Source organism: Engraulis encrasicolus, chromosome 7 (genome assembly GCF_034702125.1).
Source record: "Engraulis encrasicolus isolate BLACKSEA-1 chromosome 7, IST_EnEncr_1.0, whole genome shotgun sequence".
Lineage (NCBI taxonomy): Eukaryota > Metazoa > Chordata > Actinopteri > Clupeiformes > Engraulidae > Engraulis > Engraulis encrasicolus.
The window spans coordinates 44,036,453-44,051,452 of NC_085863.1; the positions used below are offsets into that span (position 1 = coordinate 44,036,453).

The window sequence follows — 15,000 nt, forward strand, 5'->3', positions numbered from 1 at the left end:
CACCCTTTGACACTCCTTAAAGACATAATTCCTTTGCAGGTCTTGAAAGTATGGTATTGTGGAACAGACTGTCATGAATATAATCACTCAGTAACTGTCCTGCATGTAAGCCTTCAAGAGGGTTTTAAAGTAACTGCATGTGACCTACAATGTGATGTGTGTGTAAGTACAGATACAGTCACAGTCAAGGCTCTAAATTTGCACCAGCCAACCGGCCAATTGCTGGTGAAATGTCAGTTTGGCTGGTAGAAAAGACCACCTTACTAGCCACTTTGATCCATTAGTGAGTGTGCGTTTGGCTAGTAAGATTAGCATCTACTAGCCATTTCGGCTGTGTTAAATAAAGCTAATTTAGGTCGCAGTGTTATGTCTAACATTGTCTAGTAGAGCAAGATGACTCAAACCCCACCTACCCGATATGAAGGAGTGTGCTTAACTTTGACCTCCTTCTTTTCCCCCTTTCTTTGGTGCTTGGTGATGGCTTGTATAAGATGTGCGCCACCACCATCCACAGCGCTAAGGGAACGCTGTTTATTCGTGACCTTCACCGGTCTCCTAAAGGGGCGTTCACCAAACGTGAAGTGGATGCCGGAAAAGTACGAGCTTGATTCGTCTCTACTGTACCCATTCCAATGTCTCTGATTATGCCTTGGTGTAATATGCTGCAGAGGGTTCGCCATCTATGTGGTGGGATTGCACAATAGGAATGAGTTTGTACATGCTGTTCTGTACATAGCTGGTGAGCGGCGTTGAAGACAACATGGTGGCAACTTTCAACTTGACTCAAAAGTCAAAATCAACCTTTAGATGAAGATTGTAGACATTCTGATGTAGGAATTAAAGGCCTTTATGTGGGACAAGACGAAGGATTTTTTTATTCCTACATTAATTCGTAGTGCCTTACATCTCTCCTCAGTTCACTAAACTTTGTTCCTTTTGAACGAGCACCTGTTGTTGTTTTTCTCCCACTACAACAGTTTTTTGGGGGATTTGGATTTTGTTTCAGGTGTTAAAACAAGATTTCTAATGCGTTTATCTTGCATCCTTAGGTGCCGAAGAAAGTGACTGCAAAGAAGGAGAAGGAGAAGCGTGAGATCATCGAGGAGAGCAAGGAGAATCAGAAGACCAGCAAGTCTCCGGACGACTCCGGAGAGGAGAAAAACGGAGACGACGAGTCCCAGAAGAACGGCCAGAAAGGAAAGAAAGGTGGGCCGCCTCACGGTATCAGCTGGGTTTTAAAAAGTAGTGAAAGGTAGTTGATGAAAATGGTCAAAATTATGGCCAGTAAAAGGTAGTACACCATATCTTATGAATGATGGGCAACGGTTTAGTTTGCTTAACTTGAAGTTATGTGATAGTTAATATATAATTGTCTGTGAGGAAATGTGTTATTGTATTTGGAAAGGTATTGCATTAACATATTCTTGGCGTTTGATGTTAGTAAAAAACAGTAAATTCAACTTAAAAATGTGTGTATGAATGGGGTCTATCAAGTACAGTACACTATTAAGACTGTGTCCCCTCTAGGACTTGGTTGGGCCTTATAAGGCATTGTGTCCTAAGATTTACCACTAGGGTTATGCAGTCACATATATGATACATAATGTACAAATAATGACAAATGCATGAAGTCACATTGGGATAGGGAGCGATATAGAGCATTTTTGAGGGGGTACTGAAGGGTGGAAAGACTTGTGGCAGTTCACAAGGTTGGGAAACACTGAAGTACATTGTCGGGGAGTGTGTCCTCAAGCAAAGCTAATGCGTCTTGCGACTTGGTTGGGTCTTGTAGTCTCAAAATGGGGACTGATGTCAAGATGGGCTGCTTATGGTGATGAGCTTCCAACAGGTTATTAGCACGACGTAATGGGGCATGTGCCATCTGTTGTACTGGGTTGGTACCATGGCTCGATGTGTAGGTAGTATCGACATAACGCTGTTCTGCTAATGGGATGCTTTTCAGTTTATTGAAAAAAACTGTGGTGTGTTTCTCGAAAGCATAGTTGTTAGCCAGTTAGCAACTTGGGTAGTTGCCAATGGGAAATTGCATTGCAAACAACAAAGTAGCTGACGTCGTTAGCAACTATGTCTTTGTGAAATGCACCCCTGAACTCCCACAGTGCTGCACTACTACAACATTTGACTTCAGTAAAGGCATTATGATTCGGTCATATCCAGTCTAATAATAACCAACTTGTGCATGAAAAACTAAGCTCCAGGAGGGAAATTGAGGTCGCACAAAGTCTGCATCTCTTCTTTTTTCTCCCCATCTTTTTATTCTGTTTATTTTTAAAACCACGTGGTGGAAAGGTCATTTGAGAGTATGGTCGTTTTAGTCGTAGCTGACTGTTGGTTCTGCTCTGGGGTTGGTTGGAGCTGTTTGTTCATTCTTCCACAGGGTGGCCGCGGGTCCTTAAAAAGTCTTAAAAAGTCTTAAATTTAATTTTCGCCAAATAAGGCCTTGAAAAGTCTTATTTTGTCTTAAATTTTCAACCCAAATGTCTTAAGTTCGTGGAGCTTAATTTAGGGAGGAATAATTATGTCAGCCGTGTGATGAACTTGTAGCCATGTAGTGTAATTTAGAACGCATTATTGTGTAGAGTATAGTGTAAAGTTTCATTGTGTATAGTTTTGTGTTTTCAAACGGCTACATTAATGTAAATAACCAATTGGTTTTTGTGCTTCATTTGAACCTGTGTATGATCTTGCGAGTTGGTCCTAATTTCATTTGGAAAATGGTATTGAAAAGTCTTAAAATGTCTCAATTTTGACTTGCTAAAACCTGTAAACGTCGCGAGTTGGTCTTAATTTTAATTGGAAAATGGTATTAAAGTCTTAAAATGTCTTAATTTTGACTTGGTCAAACCTGTAGACACCCTGCTTCCACTGGTCTTGGCCTACAATCCTGGAGCTGCTCCTTACTCCCTCTGTCTGTCCTGTCAGCTCCCTGCCCCTTTTCCTCTTTCTGTGGCTCTCTTAGTGGTTTACTATTGTGTGTGTGTCTGTGTCTGTGTCTGTGTCTGTGTCTGTGTCTGTGTCTGTGTCTGTGTCTGTGTCTGTGTCTGTGTCTGTGTCTGTGTGAATGTGTACACGCATGCGCATGCTGTAATATGTGTGCGTGTACGTGTATGTGTGTCTGCTGGGCCACGTCATTGTTGCTCTCAGTTTTTAGTGTTTGTCTACCTCTGTGCCATAGCACAGTACTGACACCTAGAGTTCATCTCAGGAACTGCAGTCTTACCAGCGCCCTATAAATAAAAAATAGTGTAGTCCTATAGTTCAGTTAAGTAAATGCAATACAATGTCACATGTATTTTTTGAATCATCTCTGAACATTTTTGAATTATAATGGGTTGGGCTTTGAATTGTAATGGGAAAAAAAAATAGGAGGGAAAAAAAGTATTTCAAAAAAATATTAATCTTTACCGTGTATGTGTGTCTTCTTTCTCAGGCAACAAGCACAAGTGGGTTCCCCTGGTGATTGAAGTGAAGTCGGAGGGTCCGAGGGAGCGCTCGGCGTCCCGGAACAACACGCGCCAGAACGAGCCACCACGCATGCCCCCCAACAGCCGCAACGACCTCAGAGGTATGATGTCATCACTAAAGTCATGTGACCTGCTTATGTAGTGAGATGATGGAGAGGTTCTTACTCTGGCTGGCATTAGCCAATCAACGCGAAGTAGAGGTAAAATTCATATTGAGTTTAGAGACACAAAGATTCATGAAGAGACATTTTAACCTTAATGTTAAATTCAACATAGAGGCAGCGTTTAAAAACTGCTATATTAAAAACTACCTCCAGAGCTGCCTTTCTTGCAGTCATACACTGTACCTGCACCTCCTGTAGTTAAGTGTAAGTGTCTTTTTTTTCCCCCACGTCAGACTGGCACAGCGGCAAGTACGAGCGTGAGTTTCGTGACGACCATGATGAGGTGTCGAGTGTGAAGAGTGAGGGGGCTCCGTTCCGCGCCGGCTTCCGAGGACGAGGACGCGGCCGGGGAAGGGGAAGAGGACGAGGAAGAGGAGGCAGAGGAGGTACGCACGCACATGCGCGCACACACACACACATACACTCACACACATACACTCACACACATACACTCACACACACACACACCTTCCTACACAGGAATATAAGTGCATAGGTTCGTCAGTATGCACAACCATATCCTTCCTATGCATGCCAACACATAAGACAAGACAAGACATACAGTACAGGCCAAAAGTGTGGACTCACCTTCTCATTTATGCATTTTCTTTATTTTCATGGATTTTCATTGTGTATTTTCATGCAGGGCATCAAAACTGTGCATGAACACATGGAGAATTATGTGCTTACCAAGAAACATCTTTCTAGCTGTTGTCCAACAGCAATGACGGCTGTCTATCCACCTGATGTCAACACGGCACAACTGATGGCCCCAAACATTTCAATAAGCTTATTTTTGTGGATTTTCAAATAAAAATGCCCAGTCAGTCATGTCAATCCTAATTGAACATTAAAGACCTCCAATAACTCACTAGAATTGTAGAACTAGAATTCTGAGACCTAAAACCTAGTTTTAAACTCTTGCCAATACAAGGATTTTACAGACATTTTCTTGAGCTGATATTGAGTCTTAGCCAGATACTTGAAGCGGTCAAACCTGTGTTGGAGGGAATCTGTGGCAGGGTTTTTCACTTTTACTTTTACTTTTTGTGTCACTGTTTTACCTAGATAACCAGCTATGCTGACCAAGTGACCCATTATCAGATCAAGAAAATCTCTCTTACTTGTATCAATTAAAATTGACTCGACTGACTGGGTATTTTTTACTTGAAAATAGACAGAAAAATAAGCTTGTTGAAACATGTGGGGCCCTCAGTTTTGCTGTGTTGACGTCACTGTTTGGCATTTTTTAATATATTTTTTAATAATTGTTTTTATTTTTTATATATTTTCATTTTTTTGTAATGCAAAAAATTATACATGTGTTCATGCACAGTTTTAATGCCCGCTCTGAAAACCCCAACACATGAAAAACCCAAATGTAGATCCAAGACAAATTCATCGCATTGATGAGAAAATTCTGACACAAAATTAAAAAATATAGGTTTACTTGATCATTGTAAATGTGGATCAATACTTTACGACCTAACAATATTTGTCAATTACTTCCACAGTCTGGTTTGAAGTGGATTGCACAGGCGTAAAATCGCTTAGTCATGCTGGCATTGGCGATGTGTGTCTTGCTTGTGAATCTGAATGACGGCCAATGTGAGGGGGTGGGGTGGGTTTAGCTCAACTCAGCCATTCAAGAACTACTGCCCTCAGCAACACGCACAGGCCGTCGCACTAACCTCACGCAGACACACACACACACACACACACACACACACACATACACACACATGCAAATTCGTACACACACACAAATGCGGACAATCGTCTACAGGGAAATATGCGGCCACGCGTCTAGAATAATAGGTCACCTGTTGTGTAAAGCAGAACGTCAAATTAGGTGAAAGGCCGTAGTCTAGTGACCACATTACAGAGGTCATAGTACACACAAACCTAAAGTCTTGCAGCCCGCTTCAAACCGACCGTGCTTGCACCTGGGAAATAGATAGATTGCTTGTGTGTGTGTGTAGTGTATGACGTGCATTTTCAAATGAGTAGCAATGTGCAACAGCACTAATCTCTAACCAATACACTATAGCATTATCTCCTAAACGAGTATACTAGAGATCAGTACTGCAAATCTATAACATTGTGAACATTGCCAGTATTTCAGGGAGTTTGAGACAATAGGCGGCATCACATTGGCCTCGTTTACATGAGACAGTTAATTCAGAGTTGACTCAATTTAATTCGGGAACCTTAATTCCGTTTCAAAAACCTCATGTAAACGCCACACAATGCAGAATTGAATGTAAGTGCAATGTAAACTCATTGGAACTATTTAATTCTGATTTATTCATTCGGAATTTAAAAAAAAAACATGTAAGCGTGGCCACAGACGGGTACTCTAAAGATCAAGGGTGCAGATTTGTGAAACTTCGAATGTGAGGGTACTGCATTTCTGTGTCTTAAATGGCGCACTTGTGTACTTCAGGCACTATGTTTCAGTGCGTATGGCGTATTGATTACGCAGTGAAATGTGCTCAGAGTGCACAAGTGCACAACGCAGTGCCCTCACATTTGAAGTTTAACAAATCTGCACCGTTGAGCCCATGTGTGACAAAATGGCTGAACGTCTCTCTCTTCTCTCCTCTCTTCAGGACACTATGACTACCATTACGGCTACAAGGGCTTCGAGGGCAAGGACGGCGCCTACGGCCCCAAGTTCCCCAACACCTCCTCTGTCACCTACTACTACGACAACCTGAGCAGCCAGGACCTCTACTCAGTGGACCAGGGCCTGCTCAAGGACTACATCAAGAGGCAGATGTGAGTAGGACTACACCACTTTACTGTTTCTTAATTTTGTTGTATTTTAAACACATTTTTAAACACATTTTTTAGGGGCTTTATATTCTTTTATTGACAGGATAGTATGAGATGCTGACAGGAAGTGAGAGGGAGAGAGAGTTGGGGGAAGATTGGGAAATGACGGGTGGACTCCAACCGGGGTGTCCGTGGGCATGAAAACCCAAATGTGGAGGACTTAGCGAATTGCACCACTGCACCCCCGTATTTTACCTTTATTTAACCAGGATAACCAAACCACGTTGAGATTTTTCTATGCGTTTTACAAGTGAGCCCTGGCCTTGTTGGCAGCAGAAAAATTAACATATTACAGACAGACACGGTAAAATGATATATATTAGTTCAAGACCAGACCAAAAACCAGAGACCCAAGACAAGTCAAAAAAGCGTTGGAAGTCCAAATCAAGAGTTGCTTGTTAGTGAGTTTGAATCAACTAGACTAGACCAAGCTGATTTCGGTGCAGGGGCCACATAAAGCCAATTTGATCTCAAGTGGGCCTGATCACTGACATTATTGCGAAATATCGCAAATTTCAGGTTCAAATCATTCAGCTTCTTGTTCCCCAAAACTCCTCAGTCACCCCAAGACGCTTTTCCAAACACTTTCTTTCTGTTCGAAGGCCGAAGCGTCTCTTGGTCGTGCCTGCTACCCAATAAATCACAATAAGCTTTGTATTCAATTCAATACTCCTCAAATCTCTCTCTCTCTCTCTCTCTCTCTCTCTCTTTCTCGCTCTCTCGCTCTCTCGCTCTCTCGCTCTTACTCTCTCTCCCTATGTCTCTCTGTCTCTCTCTCTCTCTCTCTCCCCTGTCTCTCTCTCCCCTCTCTCTGGCTGACCCAAGCAACAGTAGGAGATCCATATTTCTGTCACAGAACAGGGCCACTTTGTTGCAACACACAGCCGCCATACAGCGAGAGATTGAGCGCATGCATGATTTCAATTAACACGAGAGGTGGCTTACTTTAAGTGTAGTCAGCTGACCAGGTGGTGGTGATGGCAGTGCTTGACTAGACTATGGTGCTTTCACCAGCTTTATTGCTTATCTCTCAGCTGCCTCCACTAGACCGACACTTTAGTGTGCGTGCTTGCGTGCGTGCGTGCATGCATGATCCTTTTTTTAAAAAATCTGAATGAATTCCACCTACCCTTTTCTCTGATCTGTATGCTGTTTTTCTACGTTCTGTGATCCAAATAAAAGTACTAATTACGCTCTCTCTCTCTCTCTCTCTCTCTCTCTCTCTCTCTCTCTCTCTCTCTCTCTCTCTCTCTCTCTCTCTCTCTCTCTCTCTCTCTCTCTCTCTCTGTAGTGAGTACTACTTCAGCATGGATAACTTGCAGAGGGATTTCTTCTTGCGGAGGAAGATGGACGACGAGGGCTTCCTGCCCGTGGGGCTCATCGCCAGCTTCCACAGAGTACAGGCCCTCTCCACGGACATCAACCTCATCATAGAGGTACCACACACACACACACACACACACACACACACACTCACACACTATCACCAGATGTGTCTGGAGATGCATACACGTAAGCCAGGGCTTGGCGTTAACAACAATTGATGCAGCTGCTGGCATTTGTCACATTAAAGAATACTAGTGCGGAGCCCGTCCCTATTTGCCCATGTTGTGTTTTGTAGCCTACTGTAGTCTAAATATATATAATATACTGTATATATAATAAATAAATAAAATGGCTGGCGTATTTTGGAGAATAAGTTGGCTAGTGAGCCAAGTTTTACCAGCATTTGTCCGGTTGGCAGGTGCCCATATCAAGTCCTGACGTAAGCATACAGGAGTGTTGTTCCCACCAACGCTGTCCATGTGATCATAGACCTGAAATACAAATGGAGATTAGGGGTTATAAGCTTACTAGAGATCATTGCCGGTGATTCTGACTTTCCATACATTTCAAATAATGTGCAGACGGAGAGACCAAAGACGCCAAGCGAGGAACATGTTTTCAAGGCTTCTCAATCTCCTTTCGCAAAAAGTCAATTGTAAAACTCATCTGATTGTCGTGACCTGGTGTATATTCATGAGTTTTCTTAACATAATGATTCCTTTTTTTTTTCTTCTGTCGTGTAAATATACTGATTCCCTTGTGCTTTGCTGCTGCGTAACAGGCATTGAAGGACAGCAAAGTGGTGGAGATCATCAACATGAAGATCCGCTGTAAGGAGGAGCCGGACAGGTGGCCTCTGCCGGGTTTTGGGATGCCAGATGGGAAGGGCGGGACGGACTTCTCCCAGCTCATCAACTGCCCCGAGTTTGTGCCCAGACAGGCCACGGACCCGCACTCCGGTGAGTAATGTCCTGAGGGGTATACTAAGAAGCTGGTTCAGATTCAAGATTCAGATTCAAGGAGTTTATTGTCATTGTCAATGAAGGCAACGAAATTGTGGGTGGAGCAACAACACTGCGTAGTTTCACATATAGAAGTAGCCAAAAAGTATTAGTCAAAAAAGTCTAAATTCATGAAGTATATCATGGATTATAATTCATTAATGAAGTATAATGCATCACATGAAATGAGGGTTAGGAAAGGAAAGGCACTTAAATTCATATGTGAGTCTGGGCAGGTGAGCTAACACTTTTGGTAATATAATGCATGTGTAATGATGAACCTCCCTGTGCGTGTCAGAGGTCATATGTCGTCCTGTCAGTAGGTGGCAGTATTGATCTCTAATATGAGGGTCAGCCCATGGTTTAATGTTTTTTGTAGTGGTTTGTATCCCACCCTATCTCTCCCTACAACCCACTCCATGGCTAAAGTTAGCCAGGCCGTGCCCTCCTAGTGACGCAACAGCTTCAGAGTTGCTACCAGTCAGGTCAAGAGCAATGCAAGTACTTTCTGAGTTCCCGCAAAATCGGGAACTCGTCCCACTTTGTTGGGAAGCAAACCAAGGGAGGCCATTTGGGAAATGTGGTTTGGGAAATGTGAATTGTTATGCTCTTGGTCAGACCAAGTCCCGAAGAGATTTGAAAGTCGATGATAATCAGGCTAGGCTGAGGTGCTCCTGAGCAAGGCACATAACCCCACGTTGCTCCAGAGACTGTAACCAATACCTTGTAAATAACTAAGTCGCTTTGGATAAAAGCGTCAGCTAAGTGCAGTGTAATTAATATACTGAGTGTGCCATCATCCACAGACTTGCCGCGTTCCTCCACGCCTGTGCAGTCCAAGGCGGAGAACGTGAGTAACCTGAAGACCATGCCCAAGGGCCTGTCCGCCAGCTTGCCCGACCTGGACTCTGAGTCCTGGATCGAGGTCAGGAAGAAACCCCGGCCATCACCAGCCAGGCCTAAGGTAGGAAGCCGATGATGATCCATCAATAGATCTTATACGTATAGATCTATCTATTCACACGTAAAGGTGCACTGTGTAATATTTTTAGTAGTTTATTTCCAGAATTCATGTTGCACATTCACAAATGTTACCTTTTAAATGAATACTTACCACCACCATCAAATTCATTATGACTGGGATTTTTTTTTTCATGCTTGAAAAGGGGGACATTTACGTAGACATTTTTAGCTGCAATACTTACTGTACTTTGAAATGTGAAATTTGTACTTTGAAATTTGGCACTAACGGCACAGTTTCAATGAACAGCATAGTTGCAACAACTACTCTGTCCACCATCCTACACAGTGCACCTTTAAACTAGCACACACATACAAACACACACACACTTGTTCATCACATTGTCTACCTTTTTGTGCGTTCTGTCCTATTATTTGTGCACATCACACTTGCCAGCTCTGTCTCTCTCTGTGTCAGGCAGTGCTTTTTCCTCTCATTCCTTGGCGTCATGCTGTGATGTGTACTCACTTCCTGAGTCTCTTTGATCTGTGTCTGTGTGCATCTTAATATGGGACCTTGCCTCCTCCACTTGCCTCCTCCACTCGCTTCTCGTCATGATGACATCACTGACAACAGAATTATATTTCAATATCTTGCAAAAGCTCAATTGTAGAGTCTTTTTCTCGTTTGCAATTGGGATGGTGAATGAAAAACAGTCCCTCAAAAGTTGTTGTGGCTAGGCTGACAGCTGGGAAACTTTATCGTTTTCTCCATGGAGGAGGGGCCAGGAGGCGGGGCGAGGAGACAAGCGCAAGTGGAGGAGGCAAGGTGGCATATTAAGATGCACTCTCTGTGTCTATCTCCACTCTCGCCGGCTCTGAGTTCTTATTATTTTGCATGAAACTCACGACCATATTCTCATGCTGCTGCTGTTTTTGTTTTTTCTCCATCTTGTTTCTTTTTGCCTTTTCTTTTCCTTCTTCCCTTCACCCATCCATCCATCTTGCCCTTGCCTCCACGCCCGCGCCTCCATTTCCTCATCCGCTTTACGCGTTTGTTGGTTGGTTGCTTGATTGGGTCGGGTTGCTCGATTGGTCGATTGGTTGACGGCAGACGCCCTTGTTGCAGAGAGCGGACGACGGCCCGGTCTCCCCGGCGACCTCCAACATGGCCGGCGGCGGCGGTGGTGGCGGAGGAGGAGGTGGCGCCACCACCCCCACCCCCAAGACACCCCTCTCCGCCTCCAAGGATCAACAGCCGCAGCAGGCGCAGGACGCGGACGAGCCCGAGGAGCTGGACTTCCTGTTCGACGAGGAGATGGAGCAGATGGACGGCCGGCGCAACACCTTCACCGACTGGTCGGACGAGGAGACGGACGGCGAGATCGACGACCGTGACGTCAACAAGATCCTCATCGTCACGCAGACGCCGCCGTACCTGCGCAAGCACCCGGGCGGCGACCGCACCGGCAACCACACCTCGCGCTCCAAGCTGACCTCCGAGCTGGTCAAGGTCATCAACGACGGCCTCTTCTACTATGAGCAGGACCTGTGGGACGACAACTTTGAGCCAGAGTACGCCACCATCAAGGTGAGGCGCGATCAGACACACACACACACACACACACACACACACACACACACACACACACACACACACACACACACACACACACACACACACACACACACACACACACACACACACACACACATAGCTCACTACTCCTCCTTAAGGAGTCAATAGCCAGAGTACGCCATCATCAAGGTGAAGCGCGATTTAACACGCACACCTCACTATGCCTCCGTAAAGAGTCAATAGCCAGGATACGCCACATGAGTTCAGATGTATTGTAAACAAGAGAACACCACAGTCAAGGTGAGTCGATAAGAACCGAGTACGAGTACGAATACAGCTACTCTAATCAATTAGCAATCACGTGCTAGCTGGAGTACGCTACCATCACGATTTGACACTCCACCAGCTACACCTCTGAAGTGATTTTCATAGTTAAACTAGAGTAACATCAGTGATTTTCATAGGAGTGTAGCCATTTCAAGTTTAAGTCGAGTAACATCAGAAGTCAAGTATCATAAATCCCACTATGCCATCACGATTTGTGTATGAGTATGTTGCCATCAAATTGACACCAGTTCCACTGTTCCACCATAATAAGATTCTGTCCCCTTTGGGATTCCCCGAATTCAAGTGCTATAGTTTCATCTAAATGATGTGAAGGAGTATGATCATGAGTTAACCACATTGAATGTGGGCCGATGTAAGACTTGCATCATCACAATGATTTGGTGTTTATTTGAACCCCAGACATTTGATTTGATTTACTTTACAAATATTTTGAAATATGCAATATAACTTCTTCAAATGGTGACCACGGCGTGGAATACACAATTGCTGAAGCATCTAATGTCACCTGCCAGATGAATTGCCTTTGAATTGGACATGTGATCGATGTATTTTTTTTTACTTTGCATATGGAAAGCATGTGCTTTTTTAAAAGCCTCTAATCCAAAGGGAGTTCTGTCAGTCATTGTGCTTTTGAATTTTCCTCTCATAGTGAACATGTTAGAGAGAGGGCATGAGGGGAGGCTATGTAATTCCCCTCTCTCATTATTTCACTAGCTGGCTTTTTCTAGCTTGCCAGGTAAATACAATTTTAAAAATGGACCATACTGGTAGGCACGGATCATGTGTAAGACTCTTGACAGTTCCCTAATGTGTGCATGAGGGCTTGTGTTCTAAGTTCTGACAAGTTCCAGTTGTATGTCACTGTGTGTGTTTTAATGGTAATAGTGGCAGAGGTTACCAGACGTGACAGGCCTTTGGGTGTTTTTCTGGACTGGGCTGCCACAGAATGGCCCTGTGTTTTGATGTGGTGTGTGTATACATCCGTGTGTGTGTGTGATGTGGGTTTTGGCTGCCTATTGTGTTGCCGGTCTCTTTTGTGTGGTCTTTCACGTGCTGACCGCACTGATGCGAGTAGCTGGGGTGACCTATCCCCACCACGGCCGCTGTGCAGCGCTCTTCCGTGCTCGGCTGTGTTTACTGCTGCTGCTGCAGCGCGTCACTGGCCACTCGGCCATGGTTATAAATAGACCCCCCAGTGGCCACCACCAGGCCTAGGCCTCCTGTCTGACGACCAGGCCCAAGGGGTGCTGACTGAGGGAAAAGATGGCTCACTACTGCTCAGAGGTAACCTGCTCTTAGTCAATTAAGCTTATGGGTTTATGTCTACGGTGGTAAGTTATCGGGGCTTTTTAGTCTACGGTGGTAAGATATCAGGGAGTTTTAGTCCAGTCTGTTATCACTTTTAAGTGTGTTTTGAGATGTTTTAAGTAACTCTGGAACATGCATGTCGAAGTCGGTACTTGAACTTCAATGTTTTGGTTTCAGTTTTGGCCACACAGCCAAAACACGGGAGGCTGTTTACGCATGTTTGTTAGTACTCTTACTCTGAAGTCTTCACCGTGAACTTTTAAAGTGAAGTGCTCTTGAAAACTCTTAATAGAGCACTTGATTGATGAGGGGTGGGGTTTTGATCTTGAGCATGCTGTAGAAGTTGACCAAAGTAGAAGGTATTCCAGATTTATGGTCTTGGAGATGAAGCATAACTAGACGGCCATATGTGCAAATGGTAGAGCTGTCTGTGAAGTACTTGTAGTGCATACCTCACCCAGGGCTACTCTATGCATAGCAAACCAGAACTCACATGGCAGTAACCACACTTGGTGTGTGTATTAGTCACTTTTGAAGCATATTGGTGTTTGTTTTCATGGCTTTAGGCTGCTTTAAGGGACTCACTCAGTGCAGCGTTAATGCACTGGCTACCCCTTTGTCAGTGCTGCATGTATACACCCTAACCCTAACCTTTGACCTTCTGTTACATTCTGCTTTTTTCATGTCCTCTACCCAAACTGTCATCTTCTGACGGGGTTTTGCTTTTGACTTGTGTCTTGGAGAGGAGAAAAAAGGCAAACGGCTATATTTAGATGCCTTTTATGTTTGGTTGGTTATTAAAAGATTTCCTAAAAGCTTTTGTTTGTGAAGTTTTGGAGAGCTCCCAGCTTGTCTAAGCCCTGCGGAATTAAGAGAGTGGTTTTGGAGAAGGGTTAAGTTCAGAGCTACTGTTCTATGTTTTTTTTATTATCCTTTTGGTTGACTTTGACACTAAATGAAGTGATGGGTAAAATGGAACTGAACCTTGTGTGTTTGGGCATGCCAGGTTCTGGCTTCTGTGGACAGATTCCCATGCTCTGCCAATATCTGTGTTCAAAGTAACGTGTCGGCATACCAACTTGCAGTGTAAATGGTAAAAATGCAATTCATCTGCGTTTATTATAGAATGCTGATGTTTAGCAGTGTCTGGTATAGACCACCACTATCATGTTTTTAATGTCTTTTCCCTCTGTGTGTGTGCTTGTGTGTGTGTGTGTGTGCTTGTGTGTGCTTGTGTATGTGTGTATTCCATGTGTGTGAGCAGCAAGAGGTGGAGAACTTCAAGAAGGTGCACCTGATCACCCGTGAGGAGTTTGACTGCCTGACCCCGGAGCCTCCTGTGGACCCCAATCAGGAGGTGCCCCCCGGACCCCCACGCCCCCAGCAGAGTGAGTAGAGGAGCTGAGAGTCTGTGCCTGTGCATGCGTGTGCGTGTGTGGAAGGTAGTAGTAGGCGAGTGGATCCGTTTCCATGGCGATGAGCCACAAACGGCACCACATATGTAGATGGGAGTTCCCTGGCCAAGACAAGGACCGACCGACTGACATGTGGCTGAGAGGACGCGTGTGCATGTGTGTGCGTGTCAGAGCTTTTTGTTAATAACATATTTTAAAATGTTAATTGTAGATTATATAGATAGATATATTGATGATTGTAATGCCCAATAATTTTCTCTTATTTTGCTAGACACTTAATAGTTTATTTTGTGTAACGGGAGAAATTGTCATTGTTACACATACACAACCACACAGCTCTGACACACCTCTCGCTCTCTCTCTCTCTCTCTCTCTCTCTCTCTCTCTCTCTCTCTCTCTCTCTCTCTCTCTCTCTCTCTCTCTCTCTCTCTCTCTCTCTCTCTCTCGCTCTCTCTCTCTCTCTCTCTCTCTCTCTCTCTCTCTCTCTCTCTCTCCTACCCCGTGCCCTTCATCTCCTCTTGTAGTTCCCACCGACGCTCTGGCCAACAAGCTGTTTGGCGCGCCCGAGCCGTCCAC

General features: G+C 44.4%; 1 protein-coding gene across 4 annotated transcripts in view; it reads left to right on the forward strand.

The window, feature by feature from the left end:
• Positions 1 to 15,000, forward strand: part of larp1 (La ribonucleoprotein 1, translational regulator) — a 55,047-nt gene that overhangs the window by 31,455 nt on the left and 8,592 nt on the right. For 2 of the 4 annotated variants that reach the window (XM_063203640.1, XM_063203642.1), the window contains 10 exons: positions 1,050 to 1,206; positions 3,452 to 3,586; positions 3,883 to 4,035; positions 6,262 to 6,430; positions 7,779 to 7,923; positions 8,595 to 8,772; positions 9,621 to 9,778; positions 10,889 to 11,365; positions 14,274 to 14,397; positions 14,949 to 15,000. The exon at positions 14,949 to 15,000 is cut by the window's right edge and continues 154 nt beyond it. In XM_063203640.1, the coding sequence (XP_063059710.1) occupies positions 1,050 to 1,206; positions 3,452 to 3,586; positions 3,883 to 4,035; positions 6,262 to 6,430; positions 7,779 to 7,923; positions 8,595 to 8,772; positions 9,621 to 9,778; positions 10,889 to 11,365; positions 14,274 to 14,397; positions 14,949 to 15,000 (1,748 nt within the window). Of the gene's footprint in view, positions 1 to 491; positions 597 to 1,049; positions 1,207 to 3,451; positions 3,587 to 3,882; positions 4,036 to 6,261; positions 6,431 to 7,778; positions 7,924 to 8,594; positions 8,773 to 9,620; positions 9,779 to 10,888; positions 11,366 to 14,273; positions 14,398 to 14,948 lie in introns of all 4 variants that reach the window. The other 2 variants (XM_063203639.1, XM_063203641.1) reach the window with 2 other exon arrangements.